The sequence below is a fragment of the Temnothorax longispinosus genome, chromosome 1 (assembly GCF_030848805.1).
Source record: "Temnothorax longispinosus isolate EJ_2023e chromosome 1, Tlon_JGU_v1, whole genome shotgun sequence".
Classification (NCBI taxonomy): domain Eukaryota; kingdom Metazoa; phylum Arthropoda; class Insecta; order Hymenoptera; family Formicidae; genus Temnothorax; species Temnothorax longispinosus.
Window position 1 is genome coordinate 25,671,720 of NC_092358.1, and position 22,501 is coordinate 25,694,220.

Below are 22,501 nucleotides of genomic sequence, written 5' to 3' on the forward strand. Positions count from 1 at the left end.
CATATCAATTTATATTTTATTGGACTGGATATATTATTCAACAGACAAGTTATACGTTTCGATGGATTATATTTACGTTTGAATGAACCGCTGATGCTTGCTCTAAGAATAAAAAAATAGTTGTTTTAAAAGCATTTTTATTTGATATATATTAATTTATATTTTATTGGACTGGATATATTATTCAACAGACAAGTTATACGTTTCGATGGATTATATTTACGTTTGAATAAATCACTGATGCTTGCTCTAAGAATAAGAAAACTGTTGTTTCAAAAGCAAGTGAATTTATTTAGATCATTTAATATTGTTGTCGAAATTGTATATTGCGTTGTTTGTAACACAATTCCTAGTTGCAACTATTGTTCATGTTATCACATTATAATAATGTGATGTTAAAACTGCTATCATATTCTGTTGCTTTAATTACATGTGTAATTCGCATAATTATTAATGTCTACTAATATGATTACCAAATAACATGACAGTATGTTTGAAACATACAATCGCAACTGTTGTTTTTAATAGATGTAGAATTCATAAAAGCTATTTTTATTTTTTTTTTCTTTAAAAAAGAGAAAATTATAAATAATTTTCGATTCAATGTAAGCAATTAATCCTTACATTAAATAGGTAAAGAATAATTGTTTACATTGAATCAAAAAGTATTTATATTTTCCTTTTTTTTTAAAAGAAAAATACATAAATAGCTTTTACGAATTGTACATCTATTTAAAACAACAGCAATGATTGTATGTTTCAAACATACTATCGTTTATTTGGTAATCACATTAGTATATAAACATTAATAATTATGCAAATTATACATGTAATTAAAGTAATATAGAAATGATAGAAGTTTTAACATTACATTATTTTAATGTGGCAACATGGACAACGTTACCAACTAGGAATTGTGTGACAAATAACGCAAAATACAATTTTGATAACAATATTTACGTATTTTACAAATTCTACTTAAAACAACAGAAAACATGATATTTCAAGCATTTTGTGATTAATACATACTGTTAAATATCGTTACATAATTGTGAAATGTGAGAAAGTTAAAACAATTAAATGTTTTTCTGTTACAAAGAACTTTATTAGAATTATCATCAAAAACACTTATATATTGGCCTAGTTTACGCCGATCTCTTGATACGCGTATCAAATAGTATATATTTGAACTGATTAGCCAATAATCAGACTTATTTACTAGTTATTTACTATTTAATACGCGTATCAAGTGATCGGTGTAAACTAGGCCATAATCACATAGCATACTTAAACACTATGAACAGTTTAAAGCACAGGAATATTGCTTTTACCCTCATAAAATTATTATTACAAGCTTTATAGATCACAAAGAAATTTCTTAGACTAATCGCAAAAAACACTTATATATACGTACTTATATAATTACATCGCATAACTTAAACTATAAACAGTTTATCTCATATGCGTATAAAAATAAAAATTAAATTGTACTGTTTTTAGTTCCTTATACACTACCATAAGTTTGCTTGCGATTTTCTCGTCTCTCACGGAAAGAAAGAAAGTTTCACGTAAATCATTTTTGCAATGCAAGAGTTAAAATTACAGAAGAGGCAGCTGAATAGTGAAGGGAAGAGTTTAAAGCACTGGAATATAGCTTTTACCCTCAATAAAATGCTTATTACAAGTTTTATACATCTCAAGTTTTGACTGAGCCATAAATCCCCAAGACTGTGTGTCTTCTATCTCATATGCGTAAAAATGAGAATTAAACTGCACTGTTTTTAGTTCCTTATATATAAAGAAAGTTTCATGTAAATCATTTTTTAAAATATATTGAATATTGCCAAATTTGGTATTAGTTTTATCTATTACAATAACCATGTTTGGTTTATAAAATGTTCCATTAACTTTTATCCAAGATAAAGATTTATAACCATCAAAAGAAACAAACGGTAGTATATATTTAAAATTATTGAAAAGGTCGATATCTATCAAATTTTCATGCAAGATGACACCCGACTCTAAACGATTTTCAAACCCCTTATTTGAGATAAATCTACAATTTAATTGTAGTTGATGTTTCATAGCTAATGAATATGCAGGGTTTTTTCTAGACGTAATAGCGTTTGCAGTCTGTTTAAGTTCTTTGTGTTTTGCTTCGAATCGTATGGACGACATATATTTGAGAGGACTTATCTGTTGCACAACTCGTGGGTAATGAAGTAAAAGATGATGCTTCGGTTTTAATGTATCATCAAATAAATTTATATATAATTTATGATGTTCACTCGTTAGCTTTTTCAATAAGCTACAATTTTCATCGGTTACTTCTTGTGCCATTATAATTGACATCAGTTTTCTAAGCAGTATGTATAATTTCCACGTTTTATTTTGTTTTGGAATAAGATCGCCAATTATAAAACCTAAATATTTCCAAAGACATGCCATTTCAGCTGCAGAATAAATAATATATCTTTTTTTTAAAGCATCCCTGTTAATTAAAGGCGGTATGTTTGTAGAATAATTATCCCCGTAATCGAAAGAGTAAATTCTATTATTTAATTGTTCGAGAGAAAATAATTTGTCTTTATTTATTAACCTGTTTAACAATTGACCTAAATCGTAGCGACAAATTCCCTCAAATAAATCGTGCATTACATCGACACTGAGATTTTTTGTGATGTGAAAATTGGTTATTGAATGGAAAGTACATTCCTCGATAATACCATGATTTCTATGACTGACATCTGTTGCATAATTTTCAACATTTCGAAGTAACCCAACATCTTCAAGAATCTGTTTTTTACGAGTTAATGTATCTACAAGGCATATTCTACAGGAATAATTAGAATTGAAACTTGAATTTAATCCGAAAATAGCATGAATCCCTAAATTATCTCCAAGAATATTCATTAGCGCAAAATTTACCTTTTTTTCCAAATTTCCGATATTTATAGTTATACCGTTAACCTGAAGTTTATTAATCTCATTAATGAGAGGTGCAAAAATCTGTTTATTACCAACTTGTACGTAATCAGTAACGTTATGTATTTGCATCAAAAAAATATTTTCAAGCATACTCGCGTATTGTTTCTCGATACCACCGATAGTGCAATATACCACTCCAAGCTTATGTAAACCTCGATGAGTACCTAATGGATTATTTATCTCCAATTCATCGTAATAAAGAATCAAAGGTAATACATCGTTGTTATGCTGTTGTTTAATAGAATGCCATATTTCATTCTGTAATATACTTGATATTATTTCGTTCTGTTCACTTTTTCTAATGTTGGACATTATTTTGTCATATACATCAGGCAACTCTAAAAAGGTCTTTAATATTTTTTCGAGAGGTATAATGCACATTTTTCGATTTCTTATGAGCGTGTGTTTAGCAGAATTCATAAGTTTAGAATCAATAAACGCGCCGATGCATATTTCTTGCGGTACTATTAAAGAATTTAATGATTTAAAATAAAGCATTGTTTGGTATTCCGAAGGATGATTTGCAAATGCATTACTCAAAATATCAAACATAGCACTTAAATCTTCATTAGGATTTTATGAATCAACAATATTTAAGCGTAATATCTAACAAATAACCGATTTGTAGCAATATACACAAAGTATACAGATTAAATAAATTTATATTTGAATCAACAAGATGATGCATATGTAGTAACCATAATAATATTAACTGTGCCGTTGACTTGCTTTAAGTATTTTACGTAGTTGCCGTACTTAAATTAACAGTATTACGCGTGTCAGGTGTTATAGTTAAATATTATTGAATCATATGCATTTTTTTATTTAGAGGAACACGGAGAGAAAAATCTTACCTCTGTGGTATGAGCGCTTCCCATGCATAAAAAGCATGTAGCGCTGCCTTGCATCAAACGCATGAATTTGTCCGTTTAAAGCATGAAGTAGAATATTATCCTTGCCTTAAACGGACAAATTCATGCGTTTGATGCAAGGAAGCGCTACATGCTTTTTATGCATTGGAGGCGCTCATACCACAGAAGTAAGATTTTTCTCTCCGTGAAATAGAAATGTATTCATATTGATTACACATTTGTTTGATACGATTGAAACATGTACTTATAATATCTTGTCTATATATGTACACAAAGATATTAAGGATTACACGTGTCGATTGCATCGAGTATTTGTATAATTAATATACACACATTTCTATTTCCTCTAAAAAACAATTGTACATGAATCAACAATATTTAAGTGTAATATCTAACAAATAACCGATTTGTAGCAATATACACAAAGTATACAGATTAAATAAATTTATATTTGAATCAACAAGATGATGCATATGAAGTAACCATAATAATATTAACTGTGCCGTTGACTTGCTTTAAGTATTTTACGTAGTTGCCGTACTTAAATTAACAGCATTACGCGTGTCAGGTGTTATAGTTAAATATTATTGAATCATATGCATTTTTTTATTTAGAGGAAATAGAAATGTATTCATATTGATTACACATTTGTTTGATACGATTGAAACATGTACTTATAATATCTTGTCTATATATGTACACAAAGATATTAAGGATTACACGTGTCGATTGCATCGAGCATTTGTGTAATTAATATACACACATTTCTATTTCCTCTAAAAAATCATTGCACATGAATCAATAATATTTAAGTGCAATATCTGACAAATAACTGATTTGTAGCAATATACACAAAGTATACAGATTAAATAAATTTATATTTGAATCAACAAGATGGTGCATATGTAGCAACCATGATAATATTAACTGTGCCGTTGACTCGCTTCAAGTATTTTACGTAGTCGCCGTACTTTTAAATTAACAGCATTACGCGTGTCAGGTGTTATAGTTAAATATTATTGAATCATATGCATTTTTTTATTTAGAGGAAATAGAAATGTATTCATATTGATTACACATTTGTTTGATACGATTGAAACATGTACTTATAATATCTTGTCTATATATGTACACAAAGATATTAAGGATTACACGTGTCGATTGCATCGAGCATTTGTGTAATTAATATACACACATTTCTATTTCCTCTAAAAAATCATTGCACATGAATCAATAATATTTAAGTGCAATATCTGACAAATAACTGATTTGTAGCAATATACACAAAGTATACAGATTAAATAAATTTATATTTGAATCAACAAGATGGTGCATATGTAGCAACCATAATAACATTAACCGTACCGTTGATTTCCTTTAAGTATTTCACGCAGTTGACGTGACAGCAGATGTAGTTACATAGATTACATGGTATTCAATTATACATCAAGAAAGTTATTTAATTCATATGTAATTATAATAAAGAATTATGTGTTTGGGATGAGTAGATATATGATTGATATAACGAGATATTCCAACTACAATGATATTATTGAACCAAATATCTGGATTATAAATTGACTATCTGATGCATTTTGTTCATTAATATTGATGTTGAATCAACCAATTTTATTTCAATTACACTGATGCTGTTGATACAACATCATTTTTTTTCAGTGTACTATTATATAAAACCCGACTGTTTGTCTGTCCGTCCGTCCGTCCGTTCGTCTGTCCGCGAACTGCTTATTCGTTAGTGGACCGAATTTTTATCAAGAGTACATGAAATAGGGGTAGAATTTCCCGGGGAGTGCTATAAAGTGTATAGTTTATTGCTACCAATTTTCTGGAAACCGAATTTTTTAATTTTTTGGAAAATACTCGACCGAATCTCAAAGAATTGTATATGAAACGGGGATAGAATTTTCCGGGGAGTGCTATAAAATGTATAATTTTTTGTTACCGATCTTTTTGGAAGCCGGTATCAGAAATTTTTCCAATTTTTCGGGAATTAATTGACCGAATCGCAAAGAATTGTATATGAAGTAGGGGTAGAATTTTAGAATTTTACGGGAAGCGCTGTAAAGTGTATGATGTGTATAGCTTTTCGTTACCGATCATAGAGATATATATGTGGAATTTTTCGGGGAGTTCTGTAAAGTGTATGATGTGTATAGCTTTTCGTTACCGATCATAGAGATATAAGAATAAAGTGCGCGAGTCATATGTTAGCACGTAAGAGCCTGCGATAATTAAAGTGATATATTAATATATAGTTATAATGTTTCAAATTGGTTCGGCATTGTACAAAGAAATTTGTCACATTTCATTTCGACGACCACAAGTTTACGTTTATCAGCTGAATCGGAATTATTTTTTCATCTTGTGCTTCGCTAGTAACTTGTAACATATGATTTATTCTTAATTGATTAGACCGCATGGTTGTCAGAACTTTACAAACGACAAAGCAACATTTATTTACAATAATAAAACTTAATATTTCGATAATTGTATCATCGTCTAATTGTACTACAGAGAATCGTTGGTTTTAATAGTTTTACTGTACGCTGCAGTGTGGAGCACAATTCCGCTAAATATGCACCTTTCATATACATGTACCTCTTTATTATTCATGAAATTCTTATAATAGTTACTATGACACTTTAACAAGCTATAATATTTATCCGCATTTTGTACTAATTTTGGAGCACCTGAAAAGCACCTCCCAAGTATTTTGCAACGTGAGTTTCTGATAGAATACCGTAAATAAACGATTCACTAATTATATTAAAAACGATAGAAACTGATATATAGCTCATAAGATATTTACGATAGGATTCCAAGTATTTTGTAACGTGAGTTTCTGATAGAGTACCGTAAATAAACGATTCACTAACCATATTAAAAACAATAGAAACTGATGTATAGTTGATAAGACATTTACGATAGGATCCCAAGTATTTTGTAACGTGAGTTTCTGATAGAGTACCGTAAATAAACGATTCACTAACCATATTAAAAACGATAGAAACTTATAGTTGATAAGACATTTACGATAGGATCCCAAGTATTTTGTAACGTGAGTTTCTGATAGAGTACCGTAAATAAACGATTCATTAACCGTATTAAAAATGATAAGAAATTTTTTTATCGTTTTCTATCGGAAATGGTTACCAGGGATATCCTCTTAATCGCTTTCTCTTTTTCTTATAATGTGCGAATATTTTCTTAATTGCTCGCGACAGTCACGAATTGAAATGCCTGATTTATTAGTTTTGACAGATAATATATGAAAGTAGCAACTTATCATATAATTCACTTAAAATTGTTCGACTTATGAACGATCTCATTTGTTAATTTTTTTAATTTATTCCAAAAAATCGGTAACATGGAGATCGCATGCGCGCGTAGACAAAGACAGAAAGGGCCTATATGCAGCGTTCTTTTTCTATTCCTATATCGCAGCCTCTTACGTGCTAACATATGACTCGCGCACTTTATTCTTATATCTCTATGATCGGTAACGAAAAGCTATACACATCATACACTTTACAGAACTCCCCGAAAAATTCCACATATATATCTCTATGATCGGTAACGAAAAGCTATACACATCATGCACTTTACAGCGCTTCCCGTAAAATTCTAAAATTCTACCCCTACTTCATATACAATTCTTTGCGATTCGGTCAATTAATTCCCGAAAAATTGGAAAAATTTCTAATACCGGCTTCCAAAAAGATCGGTAACGAAAAATTATACATTTTATAGCACTCCCCGGAAAATTCTATCCCCGTTTCATATACAATTCTTTGAGAGAATTTTAAAATTCTTAAAATTTTTCGAGAAATAATAGGTATTAATGAACAACATTTCTTTAATAATAATACTCATTTTTGAATATTTTACTGAATAAATGAAATAGTTTAAAGAAAAACGACTCTCGGGCGAAGCCCGAGACATCAGCTAGTAATTTTATATTTTAATTCTCCGTTCAATTCATATAGGAACTTTTGGAGCCGTTCAAATACATCCAAAGTGTAGAAAATAATAGATGCACAAAATTAACGGTGGCGTTTAACTACTGGCTAAGGATACCAGATGATAAACTGCGTCAAATCAACAATATAATAAGCATCGTTTACAACGTGTGCATTTTGTAAGTTACATTTTATTGTAAAGCATCATCGACTTTTATGTATATGTGCGTTGTTAATTTTATAAACTTAAACGCATGTAGATAATATAATAGTTAGATTTGCTTTTTGCATATTGTATTTATTTATGTTAAAATCAAGTGCGCACGACAAAAAGTAAAATATAATATTTTGCAAAAAAATTAAATTTTATTCTGTTACTTATACTACAGTTTCTCTTTTTCCAATTATTAATAATATATGTTTTGACTAATGATGCATTTTGATACGAGAATCTCGAAATCTCGTCTCAGAATTTCTCGTCTCGTTAAGATAATATTTTCGAGATTATTATCTGTCATTTGTTTTTTCTCGTCTCTTCTCGGAAAAACGAGATAAATACTTAAATACTTAAATTAGTTAAAAATGTTAAAAATACTTTGGAGTCGCAAAAAATCCTTTTGGTATATGTGTTTTTTATCTAAAAGGAACCTATTCACAAAGTTTGACCTAAATCCTGAGCACGGACATTTTCGGAAGTTTTGCCTAAATTTTTTTAATTTTTTAGATTCGACGATATACAAGATGGATCTATTTGGCGGGATGGCATTCCCGTTACCCATTCCGTATATGGGCTTTGTGATACAATAGGTACCACAAATTATATGCAGGCTATTGCTTTAGAAAAAGCAATTGAATTACATCCCGAAGTAAGTATTAAAAACATAAATCAAAAAATGTGAAATAGATACTTTTCGTAAATTCAATATCCCTCATTACTGAATTGAATTTAGACTTTTCAAGAATGTCATATTTTTTAAAGTATCCATATTACTATATTTCAAGAATTGCAATATTATAACATAAATAATTGAATTTATAGCATTAAATGCTTTTTAACAAGTTTGTCCTCAAATAATTTAAAAACTTTTACAAGTAATAAAGACGATGTGTGTGTGTGTGTGTGTGTGTGTGTGTGTGTGTGTGTGTGTGTGTGTGTGTGTGTGTGTATTTAAAAGATATAACATTCTTGAAAAATCTCACGACATGTTTGCAATTAACCACGTATAAAACTGTATACATATTTCTTTACGATCAACACTGTATTGATTACAATCAGTACTAATTCAAAGCTTAACAAAATCGAGCCAATATATTATTTTGTTAAATAGAACATAAATTAAGTTATCTATTTTTATATCTTAATTAACAGGCAGTTAAAATCTTAACTGAAGAATTAGTGGAATTTAACAGAGGACAAAAAAAAGATATATATTGGAGAAACAATTCAATATGTCCAACTGACGACCAGTATGAAAAAAATGCGATAAGAAGTAAATATTTATGATTTTGCGATAACTTTTATTATCTGCTGAAGCAGAAACTCCATTTTAAAAATTAAATTACATATATAAAATTCGTATATTAATTAATTTTATAGAGGCTGGCTGGCTCGTGAAGTTAATGGTAAAATTGATGAAACTATTTTCATCCTGCGATAAAGACTTTTCATCGGTCTTAAATTTAATGGGCTATTACCACCAGATACATAATGACTATTGTAATTTATGTGTTGGTAAGGTAAGTAATTTGTTTAATTTTTATTATTAATTTGATTAATTTTCTATTATGCGAATTGGGTCTCGGAACCTCTTGAATGAAAGGTAGATATAGATTCTCGAACGATAAAAAAAATTACTGTGACGTGAGATTCATTTTCTCGACACTGGGGTGTAAGAATCATTCAGAGTGCCCGTTCCCAGAGTTAATTAAGTAAACTAACTGAATTTGTTATTATCACATTGCAGGACGATAAAAATTATTGCGATGACTTGACCGAAGGGAAATTTAGCTTCCCTATTATACATGCGATTAAACACGATGATGACCGGCGAATAAGAAGTATCCTTTAAAAATGATATACGCATTTACGTTCGAAAAATTTGTATCTTAATTTATAAAATTTAAATATATATCCTTAATAAAGCCTATAGATATTCTAAAACAACGAACTACGGACATCAATATTAAAAATCATTTTGTGGAGTTGTTAGAGAAACTAGGTTCTTTTAAATACACAAGGGATGTATTAAAAGAACTAAACAAAAAAATAAAAATTGAAATTGAACATTTAGGAGGCAATCCTCTATTTATAAATATGTTGGAGAAATATGAGAAAGAGGTGCTGTGCCACGGTATTAAAGGTGATTAAAAATATTATTATTATTATTTTATTATTATAAACAATAATTCTTAGTGTTATTGTTTTTTGTTTCAGGAAGACGTTCAGAAGACCTCCAGAGAAGCGTTCAAGATATCGAAAATTATTTATTATACATAACAATATTGATATTTAGTGTTATAGTTTGTTTTATAATTAATAATGTGTTATATTAGTTTTATAATTATTAAAGTGTTATAATTTGTTTTATTATTATTAAGTAATTTTTTCGTTAAAATATAGTGTTATTGTACATGTTATGTATTATATATTATATAGTACGTTATAATATTAAAATATTGCATATCTTGAACCATTGCCTAAAATCCCTCAATTTCTTCGATCTTTATTTGATGGTAGTAATGTAAAATCAATTGATTTTTTTAATCGTATTCGTAGTTATAGGTGTGGCTTGGTAATCAACTAAATTCAAAGGACTGGGGTTGGAAGTTGATCGACAATACATTGGAACCAATCCAGACTTTACTCCCACCTGCACCGGAAAAACTTCTCAACACAATTTTTTGCAATTGTACAAAGGGATGTAATGCTAAATGCGGCTGTAAAAAGGTTGGATTGTTTTGTTCATTAGCATGTACTAATTGTCAAGGCCAGTCGTGTTCCAATGTTGAATCGCCATCAGAAGAGAGTTCATACAATATCAGCGAGGAAACATCTGATGAATCGCTCTTGGAACAATTTATTTGCACTCAGCAGGAAGAGGAAGAAGAAGAAGAAGAAGAAGACGAACAACATGAAAAACAAGAAGAAGAAGAAGATGCAGAAGTATTTGATGGTTATGAATCAGACCAATAATTTAACCCAATTCATTACAATTCACACCTCTTTCATTATTTTTAACATTTTCCATTTTTTATTATTAAATAGTACAGTATTGAATTAAATACGGTCACAATAGTTCGTGGAATAGGCCTACCGGGGAAACCACGTTAAAAAAAACGCGTCAAGTACACTACCTCACAGGTGACGTGGAAACGTGTGCATATTATGAAGAACACCGTTTTTCAACTTTTTGAATGATTATATCTCGGAAACGATGACTCTTACAGAAAAAAGTATAGAGACAATTATTATAGATAATTGCACGATCTACAATTATTGTCTAAGCTATTTTTATGATAAAACTTACCATTCGGCTGAAAAACACAAAAAACCCATTTTTGCCACCTTTGACCTTGAATAAAATTTTTTCCAGGCACGGGATGTATGGGGACTTTTCACAGTTCATTTATAATGGTGTTCCAAACATTCGTACGAATTTTCAGCTCTATCGAAATTATTGTAACCTTGAATGTCTAATTTGACCGGACTACGGAGAGAGATTCGCTTCTGCAAATAGAGTAGATGCACTGTCACGCGTAAGATAAAACAAATGCCAAATGCAACAATGTTTAATGCAATGTGTAATTATGTATCACGACAAATAACACGGATCAACTCTGCGCTGTATGCTGAGAGCTCGATTATTGAATCAACTGCGATAATCAGAAATTGTGCCATCTGCAGCCGACCATGATTCGGTTTAATGACCTTGATAGACACTTGATAGATACTTCTATTTTTTTTTTTTCTTTTTGCGGGTAAATCTACTACTCACTACTGGGATCCTAGGTCGTAAAGCCCGGTTTGCCCAGTAGCCCCCTCTGTTAAGAGGAGAGGGAAGACCCCCCCGCCTCCGGGGAGAGACGAGGGGAGTACCGGATTTTTACCGGCTAAAACTCCGCGAGTGTCCTTCACAGCGCGTTTTTCGATGAGAGAGGGAGTCCCGGGAAACGCATTGTATAGCAGCATTTGTATACGTTATTGAATTTCAAAAACGTGGTTTACCTCATGTTCATATATTAATTACTATAAAGCAAAATTTTAAAATAACAACTCCTCAAATTGTAGATAAATATATTTCTGCTGAAATTCCTGATCCAAATAAAAACCGTGTATTGCATGATATAATTATGAGACATATGATTCATGGACCTTGTGGTAACTGGTGTTTTGTTAATAGGTTAATAGTCCTCCGATTTTCCGTTTTAACCTGCGTTTTAACCTCCGTTTTAAGGGGATCCTAAAGCCGTCTGTAATACCGGCTTTTTTTCTTATCACTAATCTTTTAATTGACTTTATAGAAATGCAAAATTCTTGTCTAGAATTAAAGTACGCATCAAAATCTAGTAGTACAAGATCCCGAACTACATCGACCTTCACCCATCTGTTTTCCTAATAAAAGGTATTTTTTATAAAACCTAATGAATAAACAAACAAATCGCAGATCGGTTGCCTAATTAAATCAGCTCAAGGCTACCCTTAATTAAAAATAATTTAATTAATTTTTTTTTTATTTCTACATTCATTTGTATTCTCAAAACATTCAATATCAATCGAAAGTACAAAGAATAAGTAGAAAGGAAAAGTTAGGTTGCCTATCTTTTACTGCTCCCTATTACCGGGTTGCCAGGTATAAACAGGTGAGTTAGTATTACTAATTTACACTCATCTGTTTTCTTTAATTGAACTATACAAAAAATAAAGATAATTTTATTGCGAACACAATGGTATTAGGTTGCCTAAGCAAAATCGATCAAGACTTGCGGTTGCCGCGCTTTAAAATAGTACAGGAAAATTAGGATTTTTCTGCGGAATAATTCGCATGTAGCTAAATTTTTGCATGGACCTTTATTTCGTCGTTAAAAACAATATGTGAAAAGTCCCCATTGACGTGACCCCTGCTAAAAATTTTACAGAGGGTCAAAGGTAAAGAAAAACAGTTTTTCGCGAATATTTCTTTATTCATTAGTCCTACGGCAAAAATAGTTATTACAAAATTTGTAGCTTATAAAATTCTCTACAAAAAATGTATAAGTTTTTTTGTACAAACAATACTTTTCACGTAATAAATTTTGCAAGATATGCGCTGCGCGGTAAATTTACGGAGCGCGCTGACAGACGTCAAATAAATTGAAGCGTCGCACGCGCGCACTAAAAATCATATCTTTTGAACGAATCATCGTACAGAAATGATCAAAGAATCGTTGAAAAGCAGAAACTTTCAGCTTTTTAATGCAATTTGGTTCGTTATTCTATGATAATTTTTGCAAATTTTATAATGGTTTAAACAAATTGTTACATGCATTTTTTGCCTTTTTTCATAAAATCAGCCACAAGTAGGTTCCAAATTGTAAAAAAAAAAACGCCAGCAGGATATTATAGTATATACTTCATACTTTGACCCTACCAGAGGAAAAAAATTACAAAAATTTTTTGCTTTAAAATCAAGCAATTGACATTTTCAGTAATTTTTAAAATTTTTGATGAAACGTTAAAATTAAAATCGTCATAACTTTGCGAAAAATTGCGCTAGAAATGACAATAATATAACAATAATATACAAGTAATGCATGTAACAATTTGTTTAAACCATTGTAGAATTTTCAAAAATTATCATAGAATAATGAACCAAATTGCATTATTATAAAAAGCTGAAAGTTTCTGCTTTTCAACGATTCTTTGATCATTTCTGTACGATGATTCGTTCAAAAGATATGATTTTTAGTGCGCGGGTGAGACGCTTCAATTTATTTGACGTCTGTCAGCGCGCTCCGTAAATTTACCGCGCAGCGTATATCTTGCAAAATTTATTACGTGAAAAGTATTGTTTGTACAAAAAAACTTATACAACATTTTTTGTAGAGAATTTTATAAGCTACAAATTTTGTAATAACTATTTTTGCCGTAGGACTAATGAATAAAGAAATATTCGCAAAAAACTGTTTTTTTTTTTACCTTTGACTCTCTGTAAAACTTTTAGCAGAGGTCACGTCAATGCGGACTTTTCACATATTGTTTTTAACAACGAAATAAAGGTCCATGCAAAAATTTAGCTACATGCGAATTATTCCGCAGAAAAATCCTAATTTTTCTGTACTATTTTAAAGCGCGGCAACCGCAAGTCTTGATCGATTTTGCTTAGGCAACCTAATACCATTGTGTTCGCAATAAAATTATCTTTATTTTTTGTATAGTTCAATTAAAGAAAACAGATGAGTGTAAATTAGTAATACCAACTCACCTGTTTATACCTGGCAACCCGGTAATAGGGAGCAGTAAAAGAAAGGCAACCTAACTTTTCCTTCCTACTTATTCTTTGTACTTTCGATTGGTATTGAATGTTTTGAGAATACAAATGAGTGTAGAAATAAAAAAAAAATTAATTAAATTATTTTTAATTAAGGGTAGCCTTGAGCTGATTTAATTAGGCAACCCATCTGCGATTTGTTTGTTTATTCATTAGGTTTGATAAAAAATACCTTTTATTAGGAAAACAGATGGGTGAAGGTCGATGTAGGTCGGGATCTTAGACTATAGGTCATGGTGGTCAAATTTATATCGAAAACGAAAAAAAATTAATATTTTTGTTAATTTTTGGTATACGTGACGACAATATTTGCTTTGTACAAAAATTCCACGATAAATATCCACAAAATTAGACCGGCATGACCTAGGGACAACATTTAAGAACAATATCGTGCAATTAGATCTAAGATTGAAAACCTAGAAAAAAAGATTACTTTATATAACTTTTATATGTGCAAAAGCACATTCAGGTTGACAGGATAAGCAATATTGCGTGTGGCAAAAGATGGCGCAGTAATCGAACAAAGACAGATGCCTCTCGTTAGACAAGGACAGATATAGATATATGACAAGAAAACAGAATTAGAAATGTTGACATTATCGACGTCGAGGAAGTTCAGCCTTCACTTTAGGATCCTCTTAACCTGGACGGCTCTTCTACGATAATCCGAACACTTGGCTGGCCGTACCTGGGGGGTTTGGAAGAACGCAGGTAAGAAAAAAACAGGTTTTGTGGAATTTAGTCGGCGCACAATGTAGCAATAAAAATGAAACTCCTACCACTTGGCAGTATCCGTACCTGAGGGGTTTAGAAGGACGCAGGTAAGAAAAAAACAGGTTTTGTGGAATTTAGTCGGCGCACAATGTAGCAATAAAAATGAAACTCTCGCGCATCATTTACAACGTCTGGTTCTTAGTTAATAGCCCACCGGAGAGAGATTCGCTTCTGCAAATAGAGTAGATGCACTGTCACGCGTAAGATAAAACAAATGCCAAATGCAACAATGTTTAATGCAATGTATAATTATGGCTACGGTCAACATGACGCTACAAATGCTTTGGAGCGTTCTTCTTCTTTTTCTTTTTTCATTGAAAGAAAAGAGAAGAGGAATGCTTCGAAGCATTTGTAGCGTCACGTTGACCGTAGCCTATGTATCACGACAAATAACACGGATCAACTCTGCGCTGTATGCAGAGAGCTCGATTATCGAATCAACTGCGATAATCAGAAATTGTGCCATCTGCTGCCGACCATGATTCGGTTTAATGACCTTGATAGACACTTGATAGATACTTCTATTTTTTTTTTCTTTTTGCGGCGAAATCTACTACTCACTACTGGGATCCTAGGTCGTAAAGCCCGGTTTGCCCAGTAGCCCCCTCTGTTAAGAGGAGGGGGAAGACCCCCCCGCCTCTGGGGAGAGACGAGGGGAGTACCGGATTTTTACCAACTAAAACTCCGCGAGTGTCCTTCACGGCGCGTTTTTCGATGAGAGAGGGAGTCCCGGGAAACGCACTGATTCTTCCGGGACCCCACCCGCGCCGCGCCCAAATACTGGACGCCTATCCCGGGGCTTAATGCCCCATGACCTTATGCAGGCCTAACTCTACATAGCGGGTTGAAGGGGACACCAGCCCCAACCTGCCACCCCTCGCATTAGGGGGTTTCTTGCGACGGACGCGCGGTTACCCCGCCCGCGCGCCCGTGCCCCCCTGTTGTTGACCCTCTTTCAATATGTTCTAAATTCATTACAATGTATAACACGCATTAGATTTTCTAAAAATAGAATGCATATATAAAACAAACTTATATTTAAAAAATATAGTTATATTATTACTTATAAATTAAGCATATAAAGATTAATAAGTTAAAATATAAGTCTAATTTCTAGTTAAAAAGTTAAAATAATGTAAACAAAAATTAGTTCCAAGTAACGAGTAAAATGAATTTCTTTTCTTATTCTTTTAATTTAGGAATGCAAAGAATTTTAATTAAACCCTTAATTTCATACATTCGCTCTTGTACACTATGCTCTCAAGTATCTCTCTCCGCAATGGAAAAAAGAGAGAAATAATTTAGTTTTCCCCAAAACATAAAACTGAATCTAATTAGGTACCTATATTTTGCTTGCGCAAATATTCCACACATTCAAAAATTTACGTATACCATAATTATTATATTATGCACATTTCTGTTCTAAACGTAGATATTTTTTCTTGCTTCTTTGACTAATTGAATCGCTAATTGAAAAACTGCTTGATAAAAAAAATATTGAAATACAATATTGCGAGAACAAACTTTATTATTAAAAATTTCTATTTAGTAACTATTTACTGTTATTTATTGACACTTTTACTCTCACTTCTCTTTTCGCTAACAAAGTTAAACGCCACTTGTGTGTTACATCATTTTTTATTTTTTATTTTTTTTTTTTTTAAGTGAATAGATATCAAATGTATATATCAAATCATTTCAGCTATTATGAATCAATGCCATCTACGAAGTAGATACGCGGTAATGATTCCAACAAATACTTGATATTTATCCTCGAGAAAATAAGTCGCGAAAAAATGTTAAATTCTATATTCTTTATACATTACGCTTTTAATATTTTAAATAAAATGCATATGTGCTGAAATTATATTAAAAGATTATAGTTATATTATTGCTTTCTAGTTACATATAAAATAACTAAATTAAGAAACCTGATGTTTATAGTTAAAACGATAAGGCAATTTTAAAAAATAACACATCCGCTCTTCTGCATCACGTGGAAACAATTTATTTTATATCAAAATAAAATACTTTCTTAAAAATAATAATTACATTGTTACTTATGAAGTATGGATATATCTAATGTTTACAGTTAAGAAGGTAAATGTAAAACAATGTAAAGAAAATGAGTTCTAAGTTGCAAAGCGAGTAGAGCGAATTTATCTTCTTAATCTCCTAATTTAAGAATGCAAAGAATTTGAACTAAAAGTTTAATTTTATACATCTGCATACATTATACTCTCAGAGTATACTCTGCACAATGAAAGAAAAAGAGAAAAAATTTATTTTCCCTACAACACACCGCGCTTCGTTGTGTAAAGGTCACAACGAAGCGCGGCATACATTTGGTAAAAGAAAATCAAGCTCGCTATAAAAGCAAACGTTCTCTAGCGTTGCTGAGCCCCGTAAAGATCCCCGTAATCGCCTTTAAAAAAAGTCCACCTATAAAACTCTTAAAAATTTCATATTACCGATAAGTCTATTTGCGCAGAAAGAGAAAAAAAAAGATTATCTCATTTATTTATATCTCAAAACACAAAACAGATAAAACTTACGAGCTATATAACGATCATAAGTACATCTATACATATGTTAAAAAAGCAAGTACTTTTTGTTGATTCTAGAGTTTTGTAATAATTTCCTCGTCATTCTCCTCGACCACAAGACTGTCGTGATCGTCTTCGATCAGCTTCTTCCAGCGTCCTATAAAAGTAAGTATTTACATTACATATATTGAAAGATACGCATATTACAATTAGATAAACAATTAACAAACTTTTAGTTAATGTATGACTTGTTGGAATTATTGCAATCTTAGAAGCAATGTGAGAAATTAATTTTCTCTTTGACACATATATTTGCTTAATAAGTTACATTCTTTCATTAAATGCGTTACATTTATTGCATTCTAATTTACCGCAATTACCTGTTAATTCTTGAATTGTACCATCAGTGCCGTCATGTTCGATGTTAGCTTCCTCCTTCAAACGGTTCTGCATGTAGTGTTTTGAAACGATTTTGTCGTCCTCATTCAAAAGCGAGTCGCGATTCTCCTCGATCAGTTTCTTCCAGTATTCTGCAAAAATAAGTATTTACTTTACATATATTGAATTATATAATGTTGACGTCAGTTTAGACACATATGAACAATTGACTATATGAACTATACTGACAAACTTTTAGTTAATGTTCGACTGCTCAGAATTACTGCAATTTTAGATGAGAAAAGTTCATTTACTCTTCAACACAAATTAGTTTAATAAGAAACGTCCTTTCACTAAACGCGTTGTATTTATTACATTCTAATTTATCGCAATTACCTGTTAATTCTTGGATTGTACCATCAGTGCCGCCACATTCGACGGGCAAGATGTTGGCTGGAATATCCTTCAAACAGTTATGCACCGTATTGTCTGAGTGGACATTGAATCTCTTCTTCAACTTCTCAGTCATGAAAGATTTTAACATTCCTGCAGTATGTGCGAAGATGGGGGGGGCGTTGTACATATTAATTGATTGGATCCTCATGGGATAGTTCTGCCAAAGACGAACCGAATCCATTAACATGTAGGGCGTGTATTGAGCAATGTGACGTACACTGATGTTATCTAAATCTATGAACAATGTATAGCCATGTATGGATGCCGCGGGATAATATTTTATCGCCGTTTCTAGCGCCATCAACCTAAAAAGATTGTTCGTTGAGAAACAATGGATGCGAATTAAAAATATGTCATGGTGACGACATCCGACATAAATCGTTCGAGTATAGTTTCATATTGACCTTAGCTATATCTGCAACTTGATGTTTCCTCGGATTATAAATAAAACGTAAAATAATAACTAATCTTCCTTGATCATCCGGATTCCGCAGAGGCAAATACAAACTAAACGTAAATAAAACATTTCAGATTTCTCGAAAAATTATGAAATTTCATTCTACTATAATCGGATAATCCGCAATGCGTTGTGTGTAAGATAATAATAGTGGAGTAAAAGAGAGAATTTTTTTTTAATTATATAAAATAAAACGCTTTATTATATGTCGATCTCAGATTCACTGCAAAATCTCACGAAACCACGAACTCCAATAAACTCTTACATACTCCGAAATAGTGATCGTTACCCCATATCAAGCAGCTCTTGCAGTTCTGGAAGAAATGGATCCTTATTCATGTACCATCCTGGTAAGCGGGATCGTTGTTCGTAATGGTTTCGAATCCTGGTCTTGGTTTTCTCAAGATCAAATTTGCAAACTCTCAAAAATCGCAGGATAAGGAAGTCATCTGTGTACAGATTAAAGATTCCTTTCAAATGAAAAGTTACTTAAAACAGTACTAAATCTATTATTATTAATATTAGAAATACATACAGAGAGCAGTAATTTTAAGAATAAATTTTATCGTCTTTTTAACAGAAAACATTAAAGATCTGTTTTATTATGCTACATTCTAAGAAACAAAGAAAAATTATTGTTTAATCATTTAATAACTTCTGCCTCTAAATGGAATTAAATTTAGTTATTAATTTTGTTATATTTTAATTTATTTAAAATCAATTTAATCGTATTTAAATTTAGTCATATTTTTGAATTTATATAGTTATATATTTTTTTTCATGTGTACTTATAATTCTGTTTGAACAGATATTCTGTACAAATGTAGCAAGTTTCACATCTCTTGTCTAAAATGGTATATAATCAAAGTATTAAACTTTACATATATGTATAGCAGTCAAGGTGCATAAAAAGGAAGTAGTTAGAAATTCAAATTAATGAATTGCAATTTAATGAAAGACTGATGCAATATCGACTAAAAAATTCAAGAGTTGTAAACACAGTTGAATGGTAAAAAATAATATCAGATAAGTTATGGAAATTGACAATGTAATTGCTGTGCTTGCATAATGATAGCATCACTCGCATGAACTTTGTTCATAGTGTCTAATTATTTCTGAGTTTATTGCAATCTTGATTGAGTTGTGATGTTAGAATTTTTTACTTTACTTTTAATTGGCCTTTACAGAATATGTAATCCAAATAATTTAATCAACATATTTTACGTAATATGTTTACGTTTACGTAAAATATGTTAATTAAATTATTTTTATTCTCTATTCTTTACGAATAAATTCGTTTATATAATTATTAAATTTTAATCTTTGTCAATCGACATTTATAGTGTATCGATATAGTGAAGCGATCTTTGTGGTGAAACTATTTACACTACAAAGTAACAATATAAATTAATAGCAGATGTAACATTTAATAACAAATAAGATTTAATGTATATTATATTCTATATTTTTAATGGAATAAGTTATTGAAATTTGCTAATATTACATTGACGCGGATTTCGCTTTATCGCTGCGGAATTAATAAGCTATAATTGAATTTCAACTAGCGATATTTCAACGCGTGTGTCACATATGGGACTGCTGTTTTTTACCGAGTTGTCCGCGCAATAAGTTATCGTTCTTTTCCTTAATCCAGTTTCTTATCTCCGCGATGGAGTTCTCTCTATTCTTGTCGGTCTCGTTCAATTGTGTCGCTGCATATAACTTGTCGTCGTTGGACAGCTTTGTCCAATCATTATGCATGACGCTGCAACTGCTCGCCATCACGACGATAGTGAACGCTATACTGGTGAATCGCGGAGTCCCGTCACCGCGAAAAGACACTGCGTGTACAATACAAGTCACAATGGCGCACTGTAATACTGTAATGAGCGACGCGCAATCAACAGGCAATATATAAACGCGATTATGCGAAAAGGGGGTAGCGCTTAGCGGGAGAACAGTATGGTTGATAAAGAGAAGAACAGAGTGTGTGCAAAAAGGTGATAGGAAGGAGAAGGATGGAGGAGGAGGAGTGGAAGGCATGAAGAAAGTGGAAAGGAGGTGGAGGAATGGAGGTCATGGTGGAAGTAACACCAGTTAAAGCCATTCCACGTAACAAAGTTTTAGTTATAATCATAAGGCCGTAAGAAAATAGACCAATCACAGTCGATTATTTTCCTCGAAGAATAATCGAATGTGACTGGTCTATTTTCTTACGGCCTTACGATTATGACTAAAACTTTGTTACGTGCAATGGCCTTTGCTGTATATTATTTATATGAGATATATATAGATGAGAGACGACGAGAGTAGACGTATCTTAATAAAAAATTTTCACATTTAGACTTTGCGTCGCAATATCTCCGCTCGTAGGGCACGTAGCGGAAAAATAAAAACACGTACCCCCCCCCCCCCCCCAAATCGACCCCAAGCTATTGATCAAGCCTGCTTAGAACTTGATCCGTGTTTACTCGTTATTAAGATCTCAACATCTCGAGTACTCGCAACTCGTCGCGTCGCGTAAAAGAGTCATATATCACGGTCGGTCTCGCTCCGCGTGTACTTGGCGCGAAACACTACCGTGTCTCTTGATCAGATAGATCAAATTATTATTTAATTTAATATATCATTAAAACTAAATTTTGAGTTTATTTTGAAAAACGCGAATTTTAAATCAATACCAAAAAATATTCTACTTTCCATTGTGTATACAGATTGCTTCTCATTCTGCACCGATCTCTGGGCTCTATATTTTTTTAGATTTACCAATTTTATTCGCCAACGTTGTACATACGCACACGTGCGTACTCGCAACTCGTCTGTTTCGAGTGCGTGGACGCAAACAGCGATCACGCTGATCATCTTCATTTCCAGATTTCGACGGCGACAATCAAGTCTCTCTCGATGACCTGATCGAAACGGTGCGGAGGCTGGCGGGACGGACGAGCGCGGGCATGCAGGCCCGAATCGATCGGCAACGCGCGGAGGACGTGTAGCGCGCAAATGGTCGGTGTACATTCCTGCTGTGCGTCCTCGACGCATCTACAAAGGAATCGGGAAGCGATTAATCCTTTTGCCGAAAGCCGAGAGGCCGCTTTCTATTGCAACGAATTTCCGGTAGCCGTTGCTGGTTCCGCGGCAGAAAGTAGGCGAATTGAAAGGAACTGTCTTCTGCGAGGAGAAATTAATTCTGTAAAATTGCACTCGCTATCTTCAAAGCTGGGAATCGCTTCTAAAACTCGGTGAATTCTCTCTGCTATGCACCTTTTTCAACGAAAAAAAAAAGGAATTGTTTTTACATTCTACTGTTGAATTGCAAAACTTTTGTTTTTTAATAATACACCACTTTTCAAGATAGTATACACACATACACGCACACATTTCTCAATAAGATTTAATGTATATATAGTATATATATACATAAATTGGAAGAGTTTCTATTAATTCCTTAGTTCACCTACATTTTGTAGAAATCGCAATGGACACTGTATAATAAATATACGATTATTATGTTCAATGGTCT

General features: G+C 32.0%; 3 protein-coding genes across 4 annotated transcripts in view; 2 read left to right on the top strand and 1 right to left on the bottom strand.

Moving 5' to 3' along the window:
* Positions 1 to 10,530, top strand: part of LOC139820606 (terpene synthase-like) — a 16,817-nt gene extending 6,287 nt beyond the window's left edge. Inside the window, exons 3-9 of one of the 2 annotated variants that reach the window (XM_071791000.1) lie at positions 7,868 to 8,019; positions 8,565 to 8,706; positions 9,210 to 9,330; positions 9,438 to 9,577; positions 9,805 to 9,898; positions 9,991 to 10,200; positions 10,254 to 10,530. In XM_071791000.1, the coding sequence (XP_071647101.1) occupies positions 7,868 to 8,019; positions 8,565 to 8,706; positions 9,210 to 9,330; positions 9,438 to 9,577; positions 9,805 to 9,898; positions 9,991 to 10,200; positions 10,254 to 10,393 (999 nt within the window). In that variant the 3' untranslated portion in view covers positions 10,394 to 10,530. The remainder of the gene's footprint in view (positions 1 to 7,867; positions 8,020 to 8,564; positions 8,707 to 9,209; positions 9,331 to 9,437; positions 9,578 to 9,804; positions 9,899 to 9,990; positions 10,201 to 10,253) is intronic. The other variant, XM_071791006.1, reaches the window with a different exon arrangement.
* Positions 1 to 22,501, top strand: part of LOC139814585 (calcium and integrin-binding protein 1) — a 36,092-nt gene that overhangs the window by 12,801 nt on the left and 790 nt on the right. The window contains 2 exon segments of the mRNA XM_071780992.1: positions 21,853 to 21,970; positions 22,062 to 22,123. Of these exon segments, the coding sequence (XP_071637093.1) occupies positions 21,853 to 21,970; positions 22,062 to 22,123 (180 nt within the window).
* LOC139820687 (retinol-binding protein pinta-like) lies at positions 15,661 to 20,889 on the bottom strand. The gene is made up of 6 exons (XM_071791135.1): positions 20,589 to 20,889; positions 19,268 to 19,427; positions 18,888 to 19,028; positions 18,462 to 18,826; positions 18,068 to 18,217; positions 15,661 to 17,844 (listed from the first exon to the last, which is right to left on the bottom strand). The coding sequence occupies exons 1-6, from the start codon at positions 20,758 to 20,760 to the stop codon at positions 17,762 to 17,764; spliced, it is 1,071 nt and encodes a 356-aa protein (XP_071647236.1). The 5' UTR covers positions 20,761 to 20,889; the 3' UTR covers positions 15,661 to 17,761.

Excerpts from the sequence above, each read along its gene's own strand:
- LOC139820687 (XM_071791135.1), bottom strand. The coding sequence starts at position 20,760 with ATGGCGAGCAGTTGCAGCGTCATGCATAATGATTGGACAAAGCTGTCC. Across the intron at positions 19,029-19,267 it reads CAAGAGCTGCTTGATATGGG|TTTGTATTTGCCTCTGCGGA; the intron begins GTAACGATCACT and ends ATTTACGTTTAG. Across the intron at positions 17,845-18,067 it reads TACAATTCAAGAATTAACAG|GACGCTGGAAGAAGCTGATC; the intron begins GTAATTGCGGTA and ends TTACTTTTATAG.